We start from the raw sequence: 14,947 nt of genomic DNA, 5'->3' as shown, positions 1-14,947 counted from the left end.
TTCTTGAAAGGGCTTTAAATATAAATTTACCAGATTGAATGTTCCATATTCTTCTCTGAGAAAATGAGTCAAAAATCCTAGCAACGTCGTCTGGTCCCCCCAGGTCCAGCGGGCTTGATTGAGGTAGGATGAGACAGGGAGGTAGATATAGGGCAGCAAACCCGCAGAGAAGTACAGACTCAACTTCACCAAATATCCCAGGGACAGTTCCTGCATCAGAGCATATTGTGTTGTATGACAATGTTTATTCTAGCCGGTTCATCCTGGAACTTCAAGGACACATCAAGAGAACTATCAGATATGTTTACTCAGAGCTGATCTCTCAATTTATATTAAGTCACCACGGAATACTATGTTAAACCTTCTGATTACCATGGATTACTAGAAAATTGCATCAGCCTGAATGCCTCTGCATGGCAGGTGAAATCTGAGTGAAGCAAATACTATAAGCAAAGACTCATAAGTACCATGTTTATTGCATCTGTTACATCCAAAACCATGTCACGATAGCAGCATTGCACAGCTGAGATGACCCACGTGGAAGTGATTAAGCTGTTCGGCTGATTTTGAGTATGACCAAAATACTGTCCTAATACCAATTCACTTCATTGCTCTCAGCAGGAATAGACTTTAGGTCTATATTGATTATACATTGATAATATAATTCTTTCTACAAGAGTTTTGGGCATTTCATGGAAATATTTAGCACAAATGAAGCTAACTTTTAAATAACCTACTAGCTTACCTAAATGCTCGTAATTCTCAATTTACATACAGAATGGAGTACTAAAGGAAATTTGTTGTTCTATGTAACAATGTTGTCTCTGTGAGAATATATTTCTCATCTGCACATTTCTAAAACAAAGGATAATACCGACAAATTCTTATAAAGGTTAAGCCCAAAAGAATTCTGATGTACTACCAGAAAGATTCAAATAGTGGTCACTTTAGTAATTGGGAAAGTGGGTCTCTTACAGATATTATCATTGGAAATTCCTAATTTTTCCCTTAAAAAAAGGGAAATTCACATGTTACAATAAATACAAGAACCAAGATTCACATTCACCAGCCATAGGATAAGCAGTTGCCTTATATTAGCATTTTCAAATAAACATTCTTAATTGGTTATGGAGTGCTTTTATTATTGTGCTGATTTCACTTGATATTTCTAAAGTAGTAATGAGATGCATAAAAATGATGGCCTCAAGAGAGTGTAAGAAATGACTAACCGAACAACACGCCTTTGCTGTTCTTAAAAGTAGTCTTAACGAAAGTGAATGTTTGTATTTTGGCAGTTTCTACATATTACAGAGATCAGTTTAGAATGGGGAGATGCGATTGCTGCAGGGTTTTCCTTTTGTAGGAAATAAACAGGGAGACAGTTACATGAGAGCTACTTCACAGACTGCAGGAGAATGCGTCCCAGCTGTACATATACTAGAATCACTTGGAGAGCTTTTCAAAAGTACCAGTGTCTGGGTTTCACCCGGGGCCAAGTCAGAATTATTTTAGGGTGGCACCACACATACATACATATATATATATATATGCATAAATATACACACATACATATATACATACATTAATATATGTATACACATATCCACACACGCTTACTTTTTTAAAGCTTTCCAGATAATTTAAGGAGCAGCCAGAATTGCAACCAACTGACTCAGGACTTCTTCCTCTACCTCAAATCCAACTACCCTGTCACATGATTGGTGGACCTTCTTTTCTAGCCTCTGTTATTTAAATAATAGAAATAAAAGGTCCTTTGAAGAGTCACACTTCCAAAAATTTCATCCTTCTCTAGCACTGCCCTCAGTACAGGGCCGACAGGCTCTCCAAGCAGCCTCCTACCTTGTCCGCTCTGAGCCCTGCATGCTTTACACAAAGCATATGGGCCTCCTCCCAGTCAACTAACACGAAATACTTGGCTGAAATGCACTTCTCTGACATCTGAATGTACCTTCTCCAATGTCAGAAGCCTGGCTAAGAGTGACACCATTCAGCTGGCAACACAGATCATTCCTAACTTCCGCCCTCCTCACAAAGAGACCAACCAACAACGATCCACAGACAAAACACCATTGTGAAAATACCAGAAACCAGGGTGAGGCTGAAGCGTGCCCCTGGAACACAGAGACTGAGAAGGACTGCATTAGAACTGACCGCATCACCCCTTCTTCAGGCCAGCACAGTGCTGCACAAAGAGGGCACCCCTGGGCCTATGGTTTTTGCAGGGGGGAAAAAAGAGCCCAAGGGGACATCCAGCTCCTCTAGCATTGAAGGATGCTTTCCAGGAAGCCCACTCTAGTGTCACCTCATGGGAACCACTGGGGACATTTGCAGAGCTCGACCACTGAGGATCAGACAGATAGAGAAGGGAACCTGGGCTTACAAAGCAACTGGTGCTCAGATCTTGGGAAAGTGTATTCCTGCATTCCTGAGCAGAGATTCCAGCCAGCAGTTCTGCCCATCTGCAGAGCCCCCTAAAAAATTCTGATTTAATTGATCTAGGGCATACCTTAACATAATACAAGCCATATATGACAAGTCTGAAGCTAACATCATACTCAATAATGAAAGGTTGAAAGCTAACATAAGGGTGCCCACTCTCACCACTCTTATTCAACATAGTATTGGAAGTCCTAGCCAGATTAATTAGGCAAGAAAAAGAAATAAAAAAACATACAAATCAGAAAGGAAGAAGTAAAATGGTCTCTGTTTGCAGATAACATGATCTTACATATAGAAAATCTTAAAGACTTCACAGAAAACTGTTAAAACTAATAAACAGATTCAGTGATGTTGCAGAATACAAAATCAACATGCAGAAATTAGTTGCACTTCTACATATGAAAAATTAACTACCCAGAATAAAAGAAAATGATCCCATTTATAATAGCATCAAAAATAATAAAACACTTAGAAACAGAGTTAACCAAGGATATGACAGGTCTGTACACTGAAAACTCTTTGACATTGATCAAAGAAATTGAAGATGCAAATACACAGAAAATATCCTATATTCATGGACTGAAACAATAAGTATCATTAAAATATCCATACTACCCAAAGTCATCTACAGATTCAATGCAATACCTATCAAAATTCTAATGGCAATTTTTTTAACAAAAATATTAAAAAGAATCCTAAAATGTTTATGGAACCACAAAAGATCCTAAATAGCCCAAGAAATCCTGATGGGGAAAAAAAACAAAACTGGAGGCATCACACTTCTGAATTTTAAACTGTATTGTAAAACAGTATGGTACTAGCATAAAAACGGACACGAAGACCACGAAAAATGAGATATTCACATGCAAAAGAATGAAATTGGGCCCCTATCTTACACCACTCAGAGAAATTACCTCAAAATATATTAAACACTTAAATGTAAGATCTGAAACCATAATACTCCTGGAAGAAAATGTAGGGAAAAAGCTCCTTGACTTTAGTCTTGGCAATGATTTGTTGGATATGATACCAAGAGCACAAGCCCTAAAAGCAAAAACGAGTGAGTGGGACTACATCAAAGAAAGAAGGCTGTGCAAAGAAACAAAGTATCAATGAAATGAAAAGGCAACCTGTGGAATAAGAGAAAACACTTGCAAACCACACATCTGATAAGGGGGTTAATATTCTAAATATATAAGGAACTAACCAAACTCAATAGCAAACAAACAAATAAAAACAAATAATCTAACTAAAAAAAAATGAGTAAAGGACCTGAATAGTCATCTTTCCAAAGAAGATATTCAAATTGCCAGCAGACATATGAAAAGGTGCTCAACATCACTAATCATCAGGGAAACGCAAACCGAAACCACAATGAGGTATCACCTCACATCTATTATAATGGCTATTGTCAAAAAGACAAGAAATAACAAGAGCTGATGAGGATATGGAGAAAAGAAACCCTTAGGCACTGTTGGTGGGAATGCAAATCGATGCAGTCACTTTGAAAAACAGTACAGAGGTTCCTCAAAAAATGAAATACACAACTACCATGTGATCCATCAATTCCATTTCTGGGTATAACTCGTGTATCCAAAGGAAGTGAGATCACTATCTCTGCATGCTCCTGTTCATTGCATCATTATTTATCATAGCCAAGACATGAAAACAACCTCAGTGCCCACTGGCGAATAAAGGGATAAAGAAAATACAGTAACTATATCTTTATCTATACACATACACATTGGAATGTTGTTCAGCCATAAAAAGAAGGAACTCTTGCCATTTGTGACAGACAACATGGATGGACCTTGAAGGAATCGTGCTCAGTGGAATAAGTCAGAGAGAGAAAGACAAATGCTGTATGATCTCACCTATATGTGGAATCTAAAAACCTGCACTAGGAACAGAGTAATTGGCGGTTGCCAGAGATGGGGGTTATGGAGGGAAGTGGATGAAAGCAGTCAAAGGGCACAAATTTCTAGTTATAAGATGAGTAAGTTCTGAGGATATGAGGCACAGCATGGTGTACAGTTACCAATACTGTACTGTATATCTGAGAGATGCTAAGAGAGTAGATCTCAAAAGTTCTCAACACACACGCACACACGTAATTGTAACTGAGAGGTAACGAAGCTGTTGTAATCATTTTGCAATATATACATATACTAAATAATCACATTGTGCACTTTAAAGTTATATCACGTTCAATGTCAATTATATCTCAATAAAGCTGAAAAGAACGAAAAGAAGCCTGGCTAAGGTTACTGAATCAGGATGTCAGTGCATCCCTATCTGTGGACCCATCAATTCACAAGGAAGATGTTTGGGCCTCCTGAAGTCTCTGCCGAGTTATATTTTTTTAATTTTATATCTTCACTTATTTATCAAGAGCTTATATAATAAAAGACCATATAAAGAACTTGCTGTGTACTCTATAAGACCATTATTAAATTACAGTGCTTATTACACTGTTTACTATTCATTACATAAGGTCTTATACAATTAACTTAATAAAATTCAGTTCCAAGAAGTTCATCTTTCCTGTCAATTATGTTTCCCTTTTATTTATTTTTATCATATAATAAAAATTTTACAACTCCGTATTACTCTTTTTGCTTTGTTGCTTAGAAGCTAACAAATAAAATATATTCAAGTACCGTAAATACAATTATCTAAAGCTTTGATAGAATTATTTCCATCTTTCTATATAATTTATGTGTTTTTCTAATATAATTCCGATGATAGCTGGGTATAGGTGACAAATAATAAAATGATCAATGTGCCTGAGGTGTCATTAACAAATAAACAATAAATAAAGTAAGTAAAATCACGCCAGACCGGGCTTTGCATACAGACTGTTTCAGCCTCTGGGAGAAAGACGGGCAGCATAAAGAGCGTCCATCTTTCCCAAGACTTGCGTCTAACTCAGCTCCCTATCTTCTCTATACCACAGCTCCTCCACCCTAACAAAGTAACTTTTCTATATGGCTCTGTACCGCCATTTAATGAGTACTCATTTTCCTTTCAGAGAAAAAACGAAAATAATCATTTTAATTCTAGGGAAATCTGAGAAAACAGAACGGGTGTTTACCAGAGACTTATTATTTATTTCACAACAGTAGTGATGGGTCTGTTTTGTTGAGAGCTGAATCCCTAGCACCTAGACCAGCACCTGGTACACAGCAGGCACTCAACAGACAGCTGGATGAAAGAACGAACTGTTAGTAATACACTATCTAGTATCTTAGAATGTATAACAGAACAGTTAAGAAATTTTACTTTCGGCCTATTTTCATCAAAGGGCAATTCAGAATCCGCAAGAAAATAATGAAATAGGCCAGATGCCACTGTAATCAATACTACATAATCGTTGTAAATCCTATTTTTTAAATATTGTTAGAGCCTAATGTAATTTATGTAATATGTAAAACTAAAAAAGAACTAAAGCCCCATGATATGTTATACTGGGCCTAAATAAAGTATTACGAATTTTCAATTTTACAAAATTCCAAAGCCTACCTTCTCTCTTAAAAGTCGAAAGAGAATCCATGGTATTATGCACAAAACATAGAGTACTATTGTGTGCTGATTACATAAGCTAAGGCCACAGCAGAAAGCACCGATCTTAGCTACCTGAAAATAAACAAAAGAGAAAAATCAAGTTAAATGCTCACCTAAAACTCTAAGCAAGCACAATAGTAAAAGGCCATTCTTTATTGTAAAACTAGGCATACCACAGGTGAGGTTAAAATCAATCGTTTAGATGCTTTACCAGTCACTAATATTTATCACCGTTGTTTTTTATTAATATCTTTAATTCTCACCAAATCATTGCGATTTGACCTTAAATTACTGTCTTCAAACTAAATTTCAGAAAGTCCTGTATGATAGCTAGATAAGTCCTAACCATAATAGGATATTGTGTAATTCTTATTCAAGTAAAATCTGTAACTAAATCCAGCAATTCTTTGCTTTACTTTTTCTATTAAATTCAATAAATGAAATACAACCCTATTTATTTAGAATCTGGTTATTGATGAGTAGTGTTTTTCCCTTTTTTGAACATGTGTTATTTTCATAATCAGAAAAGTTTACTTTAAACAAACAAACAAAACCCCGCAGACAGCAGCACAGACCTGTTTCCGGAAAGTACAGATTCGCTGCGGTGGGTTCTGTCCCACGTTTTCTAACGGCGCGCGCAGCGCTGCCTGTGCGAGGTGGGCTGGCGCTGCGCGGGCTGGGAGCGCTCAGAACGCAGGTGCGCTTTGTCTTTCAGAGTTTCTTGTAGATAGCGCCTGCCTTAGAATTTACTGTTATCTTCTCTGAACTACTTTATTTTACATTTGATATCTTCCTTTAAAAAAGTACAAATGTGATTTTTTTTTTTCATTTAGGGAATAAGTCAATGTACCATAATGGTATACAATTTAAAGTGGTCAATCTAGAGCTTGGCATCTTATAATCACACACAAGCGCGCACACACAGTGGAGGAACTAACCAATAGGCCTGTCTTTCCCATAGGACTCACAGGGGATTTCAGAACCCCTCATTCTCCAAAAAACTTTTGAACTCCAAGGGGGGGAAAAATGCCGTTTTTCATAAAGGCTCTCATGGTTCACAGTAAAAGACCTGAGAATACTTTCTCTCTCAACATGAAAGAGAAATTACCTTGACAGTAATCAGAACAGATAAACAGTTACCTGAACCAAAGTTTAAAAAAAAATTAGCATCTACGTAAAAATTAAAACAAAAAGTGATTTCACTTCGATCAAAATAGGTTACCTTTGATCTTTCTTTTGCAGTTGCTGCCTCCTCAAAGTGTACAGTAAGAGCCATCAGCAGCCCCACAAACAGATTGTTTAAGCTAAAAACCTCGGCTGCAATGGACCACTGCCACGTTAGACGAGAAAATGAAAACACCCCCGCAGCAAGGATTCCTCCAGCAGATGAGCCAGAAAGCCTGCAAGTACAGATAACATGAAATCTCTTTCCCACCAAGAAGAACTGACTTTATTTTCCTTTTGTAAACTGTAGCAGCAGAAATTATGACAGTCACCCAGCACTATCCCAACACATTCCATGGCTAATGCATTCCTTCATGTAATAGTATTTTTCAACAGATTTTAATTAGGAAGTCCATATATTAACCTATTAACAAACAAATGAACAAACCTGTTTGGTGTCCTGTGGATGAAATGAGGTTTAGTTCTCAGATGTAACCTCTAGGACTCAAGACAGTTCAGAAAGCCTGAAGAGATAGTAGCTAGAGAGATAACAAACCTGTGTCATTTTTCTCGCTATATCCACAAAGAATGATAATCTGGTTAAGGCTGAAATGTGTTCAATTGTAAAAATTAACGAAATGCCAAAATATTTATTCAGGAACTCTCATTCTCACTTCCTGGGAATGTTTGGATCTAGGCACTTTCTACACTCACCTCCCAAAGTATGTTTTGGTCACTCATGGTTGACCAAATATGATGACCAATAAAATCTTGTTAGCTAAGCTCTTAATTTCTGATGACTTCTTTTTTACACAGAGTTGAAGTTAAAAACAATATATTTTTTAAAAGCAGGAACGGGTATGGGAATTTTACTAATACAATAAGAATCAAATGCTACACTTGGAAACAATATTCTCACTCCCCCAGATGCCAACCAGAGCCATGTATTTCAAATCTGTCAGGAATCTAGATTTCAGGTCAGCGACAGGATTGAGACTGGTAATATGCTTGCCTATACTGGTGCATGTCAAACCAAGAAAACTTCCTATTTCACTATAAATCTAAAGCTATGGAAGTTAAAGCTATTACAAATATCTATGTGTGACAAGTGTTATGAAATTCCACAAGCATTAATATATCTAATAATTATGATATTATATGGCCCCACGTCATTGCTTCTTAACTAACTGTATTGTTTTGCATAAAAAGTTATGGAGTAATTCTATGGTTCTTAATTAATCCTGATAGAAAACAAGTTAAAATAAAAATTTTGTTATCACCAAACTTGTTTTTCTTTGAGTTTCTCTTTGCAACTTGTTTTCTTTCTTTTCTAAAAATCATCACTTTCTTATTTCATCAGTATCCATTCTAGTTCTTCTGACTCAAGAAACTGACATCATTTCTTCCTTCCAAATTCCTTTCAATTTGTATTCCTAAGGTCTTTGACTCAATTATTTCACTTTATTTTAAGATTTTATTTATTTATTTTTAGGGAGAGGGGAAGGGAAGGAGAAAGAGAGGGACAGAACCATCGCTGTGAGAGAGAAACATCGACAGGTTGCTTCTCGTATGCCTCCGGACCAGGGACTGAAGCCGCAGCCTAGGCCTGCGCCCTGATGGGGGAGTGCTCCTTTCGCTTTGTGGGTTGATATGCCAACGACACGAGCCACACCGCTCTGGGCTGACTCAGTTACTCTAATAGGTTTCTGACTTGTCTTGTTTTTCAATCTGTTCTGCAATATTACATCAGATTAAACTTCCCAAACATACTCTTTATTACCACCTGGCCCCCGAACTTAGGGACTCTTCATTGCCTGCGGGATAAATTTGTAATGAGTTGGCCTAAAGTCTGGGCTCCCAATAAACTGAACCCCACCCACCTAGCTACTAATGACCAACACTGTTTTCTCCACCAACTAGTCAGTCTTCTCAAAATTCTCCAGTAAAACATGCCGATTCGCAGCGCCATACCTTTGCTCAAGCTGTACCCCTGAACTGAATGTGCTCTCTGCTCCTTTGTATTTATTCAAACTCTTTTCTCAAACTTCTCTCCAATTCCCAGGTTTCTAGCCCACCTCTGAACATCTATAGTATTTAACTGTCTGTAACCATTATTTTGACATCGTTTTTAAAATGTGAACTGGAGTTAAACTTCACTCCTATTGGAAGCATCTAGCCCCAAACACAGATAGGAAACTTAGTGAAATGAGAGCATGAATTAATCTTAAAATATTAATAACATTTTAAAAGGAACTCCTATGATTCATCTGTTAATATTACTTTGGAAAGTCAGCGTAACATACAAGATTCCTTCCTCTACTTAAATATCATTTAGCATCTTTGGAGAAATGGCTGATTTCAAGGCTAGGGCAGATCAAGTACAAAATGAACCTGAAACACCTTGTGCCAGAAAGGGAGGCAGTGCTCAGAGATGTAACAACAGACACAGGAGCCCGCTTAAGGGGGCTCTCACTAGACAATTTGGGGATAATTTGAGCATCAAAATACTTACAGTAATAGATTATAATCCAATGAATAGATAAGAATCTATGAATGTATAGTGATATAAATAAATGGGGGAGAAGAGAAAGTTCATGGATGCCAATTAATAACTGTATACGAAACAATGAAATTAGAAATCACCATTTCACAACCATAATACCAATCAATGCATACTAAACCAGTGGGTAAAGTTTTGCAGCACCAGAAATACGTGCAGAGTCTAAAGGTACCCACCCCCCTCCATAAATAGACTAGTTACTAAAGGAAAAATGTTAACTTTACAGTGGCAGACACCATCTCAGCCACATGATCAAAGTTAACAGCCCAGTAACGGGACAGACAAACCTCACGTGCTTCCTGCTCTCTTCAAAGAAAAGAATACAACAGTGTATCTATGATATTCCTGCCAAAACTGCTTTACCTGAGTCTAACCATGAAGGAAAAGACAAACTCAAATTGAAGGACATTCTACAAGATAACTGGCTTATATGTATCAAAAAATTAAAAAAAAAAAAACCCATGAGGAACTGTCCCAGATTAAGAATAAACAGACACGACAATAGAAAAAAAAGGCACAGTCTGGGATGTTCTTCTATACAGTGTGTTATTGGGACAACTGGCAAAATCTGAACCAAGTCTATAGATTAGATAATAATGTTGTACCATTGGTAATTTCCTGATTTTGAGAACTGCACTGTGGGTATTTAAAAAAAATGTTCTTGGTTTTAAGAAACATACCCCGAAGTATAGTTATGGGTAAAAGAATACCATCACTGTAGCTTAAAAACAAAATGAATCAAGGATAAAGAAAGTGCAAAATATTAACATTTGGGGAACCTGGGTGAAAGTCACACAGACATTGCGCTATTCCTGCCACTTTTCTATAAATCTAAAATTATGTTAAAATAAAAAGTTAAAAAAAATAAATCAACAAATTCCTCAGATAATTTGCTAACATTTATTGACTTTTTTGCCTGCCATGTGCCAGGTATTGTTCTAAGTGCTTACCATACATAAATTTATTTAATTTTAACCATATTCCACATAAAGATACTATTTTTTATTTTTAAATGAAGAAATCGAGTCCAAGAGAGGTAAAGTGATTTTTCCAAGGTCCTATGGCAATTAACCAGAATTCAAACTGTTAGTCTAGCTATTTAGTGCCACTGCATTATAGTACTTTTATTTGGTTAAATATGCACCCCCTGGAGTGAAGAACAGACTAGAATAACAATTATGTCAACTACTAGAATTGTGTTTATTTCTCTTTTATCGAAACAGCAAACTATCAGCTTGAATTGTGTTCAATATTTCTCAAGACTGGTTTTAACCTCTCCCTCTCCCACCAACCCAGGAAAGGGCAATTAGTCAAAATTTAAAACCATCAGTTAATTAAAGAGAACCGAAAGAGGTGACAGTCCTGATACGTATGAATTCTCAGGAAGAAAACCCAAGACTCATTAATCTACAATGATTTTTAACACATTATTATGCTCAGGAAGACATCCTGAAGTGTTTCAATTGCTGGCATGAATTATTGGAATTAACTGCCTTCTCAACTATTTCATAAGGTTTTAAAAATTGAAGAGAGTAAGGTAAAATGATCAACTCCAGTGATAAAATTTATCCAGTCACCTTAGACTGTTAGTTACATACATTAGCGTTTTATTAAAGACTAATCCTACATTAGCAAGGCCTATAATCTGAATCTCTGCCCATCCCCCATGCTAAGGCCAGGATGGTTTTGCAAAGAATAATTCATAGATTCCTACAACTGATTTTCCTTGATATCAGAGAAATAATTTGTTAGACTGCCGAGGGAGGTTATAGAAGAGTGGTAACTGATTATAAAACCATTAATGGAAATGAAACCTATAATCTTGATCTTTTTAGCATCTAAAAGAGCTTGCTTGGAAATCAAACTAAGTCTTATAGGAGTTTGCACTGTAGTCCTAATATAAAGTAGAAACAAAAGAGTATTCTTTTGTTTTGTTTTTAAACTTTCTGCTCAACATTTAAAATCCCTTTCTATGTTTGAGGCATGCCCAGCTTATAAGGCATAGTGCCCTCCTACGGTACATGCTGAAAATACAGCATACTTTCCAGCCTCCCTTGCAGCTAGAGCACGAACAGGTGTGTGACCTGGGCTCTGCCTGTCAGAAGCGCCCGTTCCATTCTTTCAACTGGAGGCTGGTGAGGCAAAGCGGCAGGCATGGGGACAGAATACATTCAGACCTGGCTGGTGGCATTTCTGTATCACTTCCACAGAAAACAACGGCAGCACTTTTGGGGCAATGTTCAGAGCCCAGGTGAGCTGGGGAGCCTGGTGCCCAGAGATGACAGCCCGGGGTGGTTCCCCTAGAACATACCTGCCTGGGACTATAGGTGTTCTAGGCTCAGAGACTACTAATCCAGCCCTCCTAGGAATTCCCTGGGCTCTCCAATTTCCATTTTTCTTTTTTTTTTTAATTCTAGATTTGAATGTTTTGTTTTGTAAAAAACAACTTTATTGAGATAATTCATATGCTATATAACTCATCCATTTAAAATGTACAATCAAAGGTTTTTAGTATATTTTATAAATCAAACTGTGAATGTCCCTTAAAATGCACAGACTTGAACACACTGCCTCTAAAGGTTTGCTTTATGCTAAGACTCAGAATCCACCAGCATTCACTGACCATGTAACATGTACAGACCAGTGGATTGGGAAAAGTAGAGATACTCTGAGACATCTGTTGAGGGAAAACTCCGCAAGCTACAGGATACACAACAAGGACTTGATGGTAGCCCTCAATGCTCGCAGAGGCTGGAGACCGCAGAGAGTGTGGACGTGGAGTCTGCGTGGCTGGGGAGAAGTCAGCAGCAGCCTGAGCCAGGGTCAAGGGCTTCACTAGGTAGGTAAGTCAGAATGACAAGAGGGAAAGGGAGCTAAAGTCATGAACCATGGGGCCTACACAGGACAGAGAGGGAAGTAAAGCCAGAGGGCAGATGGAGGAGACAAAAAGAATGAGCAAAGCATTCTCGGTCTCAGTTAAATGGAAGACAAGTGTAGGGGCATCAAGGAAATGGGTGGGCTGAAAGCCCAAGTCATGCAGGGAGTGAAAGTGGTCGGGGAAGGGCACATGGACTTGAAGGGTGCAACAGCCTTGTTAAACAGCACTGGGTTCTTCTATTGTTGAAAGCGGCCCGTGATGGAAAAGAGTTTAATAAAGCTGTTCTCAAAATCTTAAAATGTTCATTAAAACTACGTATTGGTCCTGAGAGACAAGCAGTAAGCCATACATGAATAAGTCTGCAGGGTGAGTGCCATGTAGGAAGACAGGTGTGTGGCCCAGTGCTGAGACATCACATACATTCTAACAAGGAGGTGTGATGCCCCATGTCAGGGCGCAGCAAGCTGGACTGAGCCTTGCTGACAAGCCAAAGAAGGATGTCAGCAGCGGTAAGAATGAGGACTTTCTGAAGACATTGGAGAAGGCCTTCAAGTCCTTCACAGACTCTGTAGGTAGGCAGTCTCATTATATTGTTCAAGGCATATTGCGTTATCTGAGCATGCTTCCTTTCCCTTTACTGAGACAGAGATAAATGACTACAGAGCACGCGGATGTCAGGATGCTTTCACAACGCGAAGCTTCGGGGTCATGTGGGCACAGTGTTAGCCTCTCATGGTCCACATCTGCAGCCTCTACCCTCTGTGCTCACCCTAGCACTCTGCTGATACTGCTCCTGCTGAGGTCCCCAGTGGCCATCTAACTGCCACATACAATAGGCTTTTGGGACTTCTCTGCTGTGTCGTTCACTCCTCCCTCCACTGTGCTGACATCTGGGACCTCTCATCCCTCTGGTTTCCCACCTATAGCTCTGGATCTGCCATCTGTATTTTCCCAAATGGTTCCTCTTCTTGCTTCAACTCCTTTAAAGCCAGTGTTTCCCAAGATTTCACTCCCGGGCAATTGTTCTTCTCACTCTGTTTATTCTGCCTGGGTGGCTTTATCTACGCTCTTGATGTCAACTGCCAGCTACCAACTGAAGAAACCAAATCTGTCTCCAGCACTGCCTCTCCCTTAATTCAGGACTCTCACGTCTCTGACTGACGGCTGTACACCCGGCCACAGAGCCACTCCAACTCTGGATATCCCAGACAACTTCAATGTCAACAACACATGCAAAATTAATTTCTCGTCCTCTTTCCTGAAATGGCTCCTGCTCTTATGTTCTCTTAGTGATTTTCATCACCTGCCTCTCATGGTCCACATTGCCTAGTTGCCTAAGAGACCTAGAGGCCACCATTAAAAGATCCCTTCCCTCTCTCTCTGTTGAACATATCACAACCCGCCAATTTCACTTCATAAACATGTGAAAAACTCATCTTCTGTTCTCCACCCATACCACCAGTGCCCTATTTCAGCTGTTATCACCACCCCAGGCTCACACCAACACAACAGCTTGGTACACTGTCTGCCTCCAGAGCAACGGATCTAAAACATACCTGCTCTTGCACCTTTCTGCCTCCAACCCTGGACTGACTCCTTGTTGATTATAAAATACGACAAGCTCCTCATCACAATAGACAAAACCTTTTATGATCTGATCTCAGCCCACCCGTAGCCTCATTTTTTGATATAACACCTCTCAGACTTTGTGTTTCGGCAACACTAAATGGCTTCTAAGTCCCTGTGCTTAAAACTGTTTCTCTCCCTCTCTGGGCTTCTTTGTATATGAGGTTCTCTGTATCCAGAACTGTTTTGCCTTCACTTGGGCAATTCCCACTGATTGTGTACACTCAGCATAAGCATCACCTTTCCAAGAAGTATTTCTTACTTTTGCTAAGACTAGCGTGGTTGCCCCTGTTCCAGATTCTTATTAACTGTATTAAGTGGGTACTGAATACAAACGGGTACCCAGAGACCAAAGTCTGATGGCTTTTTTTTTTAATTAAAAATGACATAATCGGAAAACACCATTGTGTTCTCACTTGGCAACCCAGAAGTCCTACTTCCAATTTTCATTTTATTGTTTTAAATAAGTACGCTTCATTATTATTTTTTAAAAAGCATCCAAGGAATTAATGTTTGTTTATTTACACATAATGTGTAGAGTGACATCTTAAAATTAAAAGACACACATTTTTCTACTTAAATTGATGAAACTACTTCAACAAAACTAATAGTAAACTGGAGAAAAAGAAGAAAAATTCAAATGAGATGGTGAACAAAATGAAGTCTTTTCACCAGAACTCACTACTAAATTGCCA

At 38.4% G+C, this 14,947-nt stretch overlaps 1 protein-coding gene across 3 annotated transcripts in view; it reads right to left on the bottom strand.

Moving 5' to 3' along the window:
* The window catches only part of TMEM260 (transmembrane protein 260), a 55,678-nt gene that overhangs the window by 26,074 nt on the left and 14,657 nt on the right, over positions 1 to 14,947 (bottom strand). For all 3 annotated transcript variants that reach the window (XM_024567523.3, XM_045201354.3, XM_045201355.3), the window contains exons 4-6: positions 7,247 to 7,424; positions 5,983 to 6,096; positions 31 to 210 (exon numbers count right to left, since the gene is read on the bottom strand). In XM_024567523.3, the coding sequence (XP_024423291.2) occupies positions 31 to 210; positions 5,983 to 6,096; positions 7,247 to 7,424 (472 nt within the window). The remainder of the gene's footprint in view (positions 1 to 30; positions 211 to 5,982; positions 6,097 to 7,246; positions 7,425 to 14,947) is intronic.

The sequence above is a fragment of the Desmodus rotundus genome, chromosome 7 (genome assembly GCF_022682495.2).
Source record: "Desmodus rotundus isolate HL8 chromosome 7, HLdesRot8A.1, whole genome shotgun sequence".
Lineage (NCBI taxonomy): Eukaryota > Metazoa > Chordata > Mammalia > Chiroptera > Phyllostomidae > Desmodus > Desmodus rotundus.
Note: the sequence above shows the minus strand (reverse complement) of the source record. Positions and strands in the feature narration are given on the sequence as shown.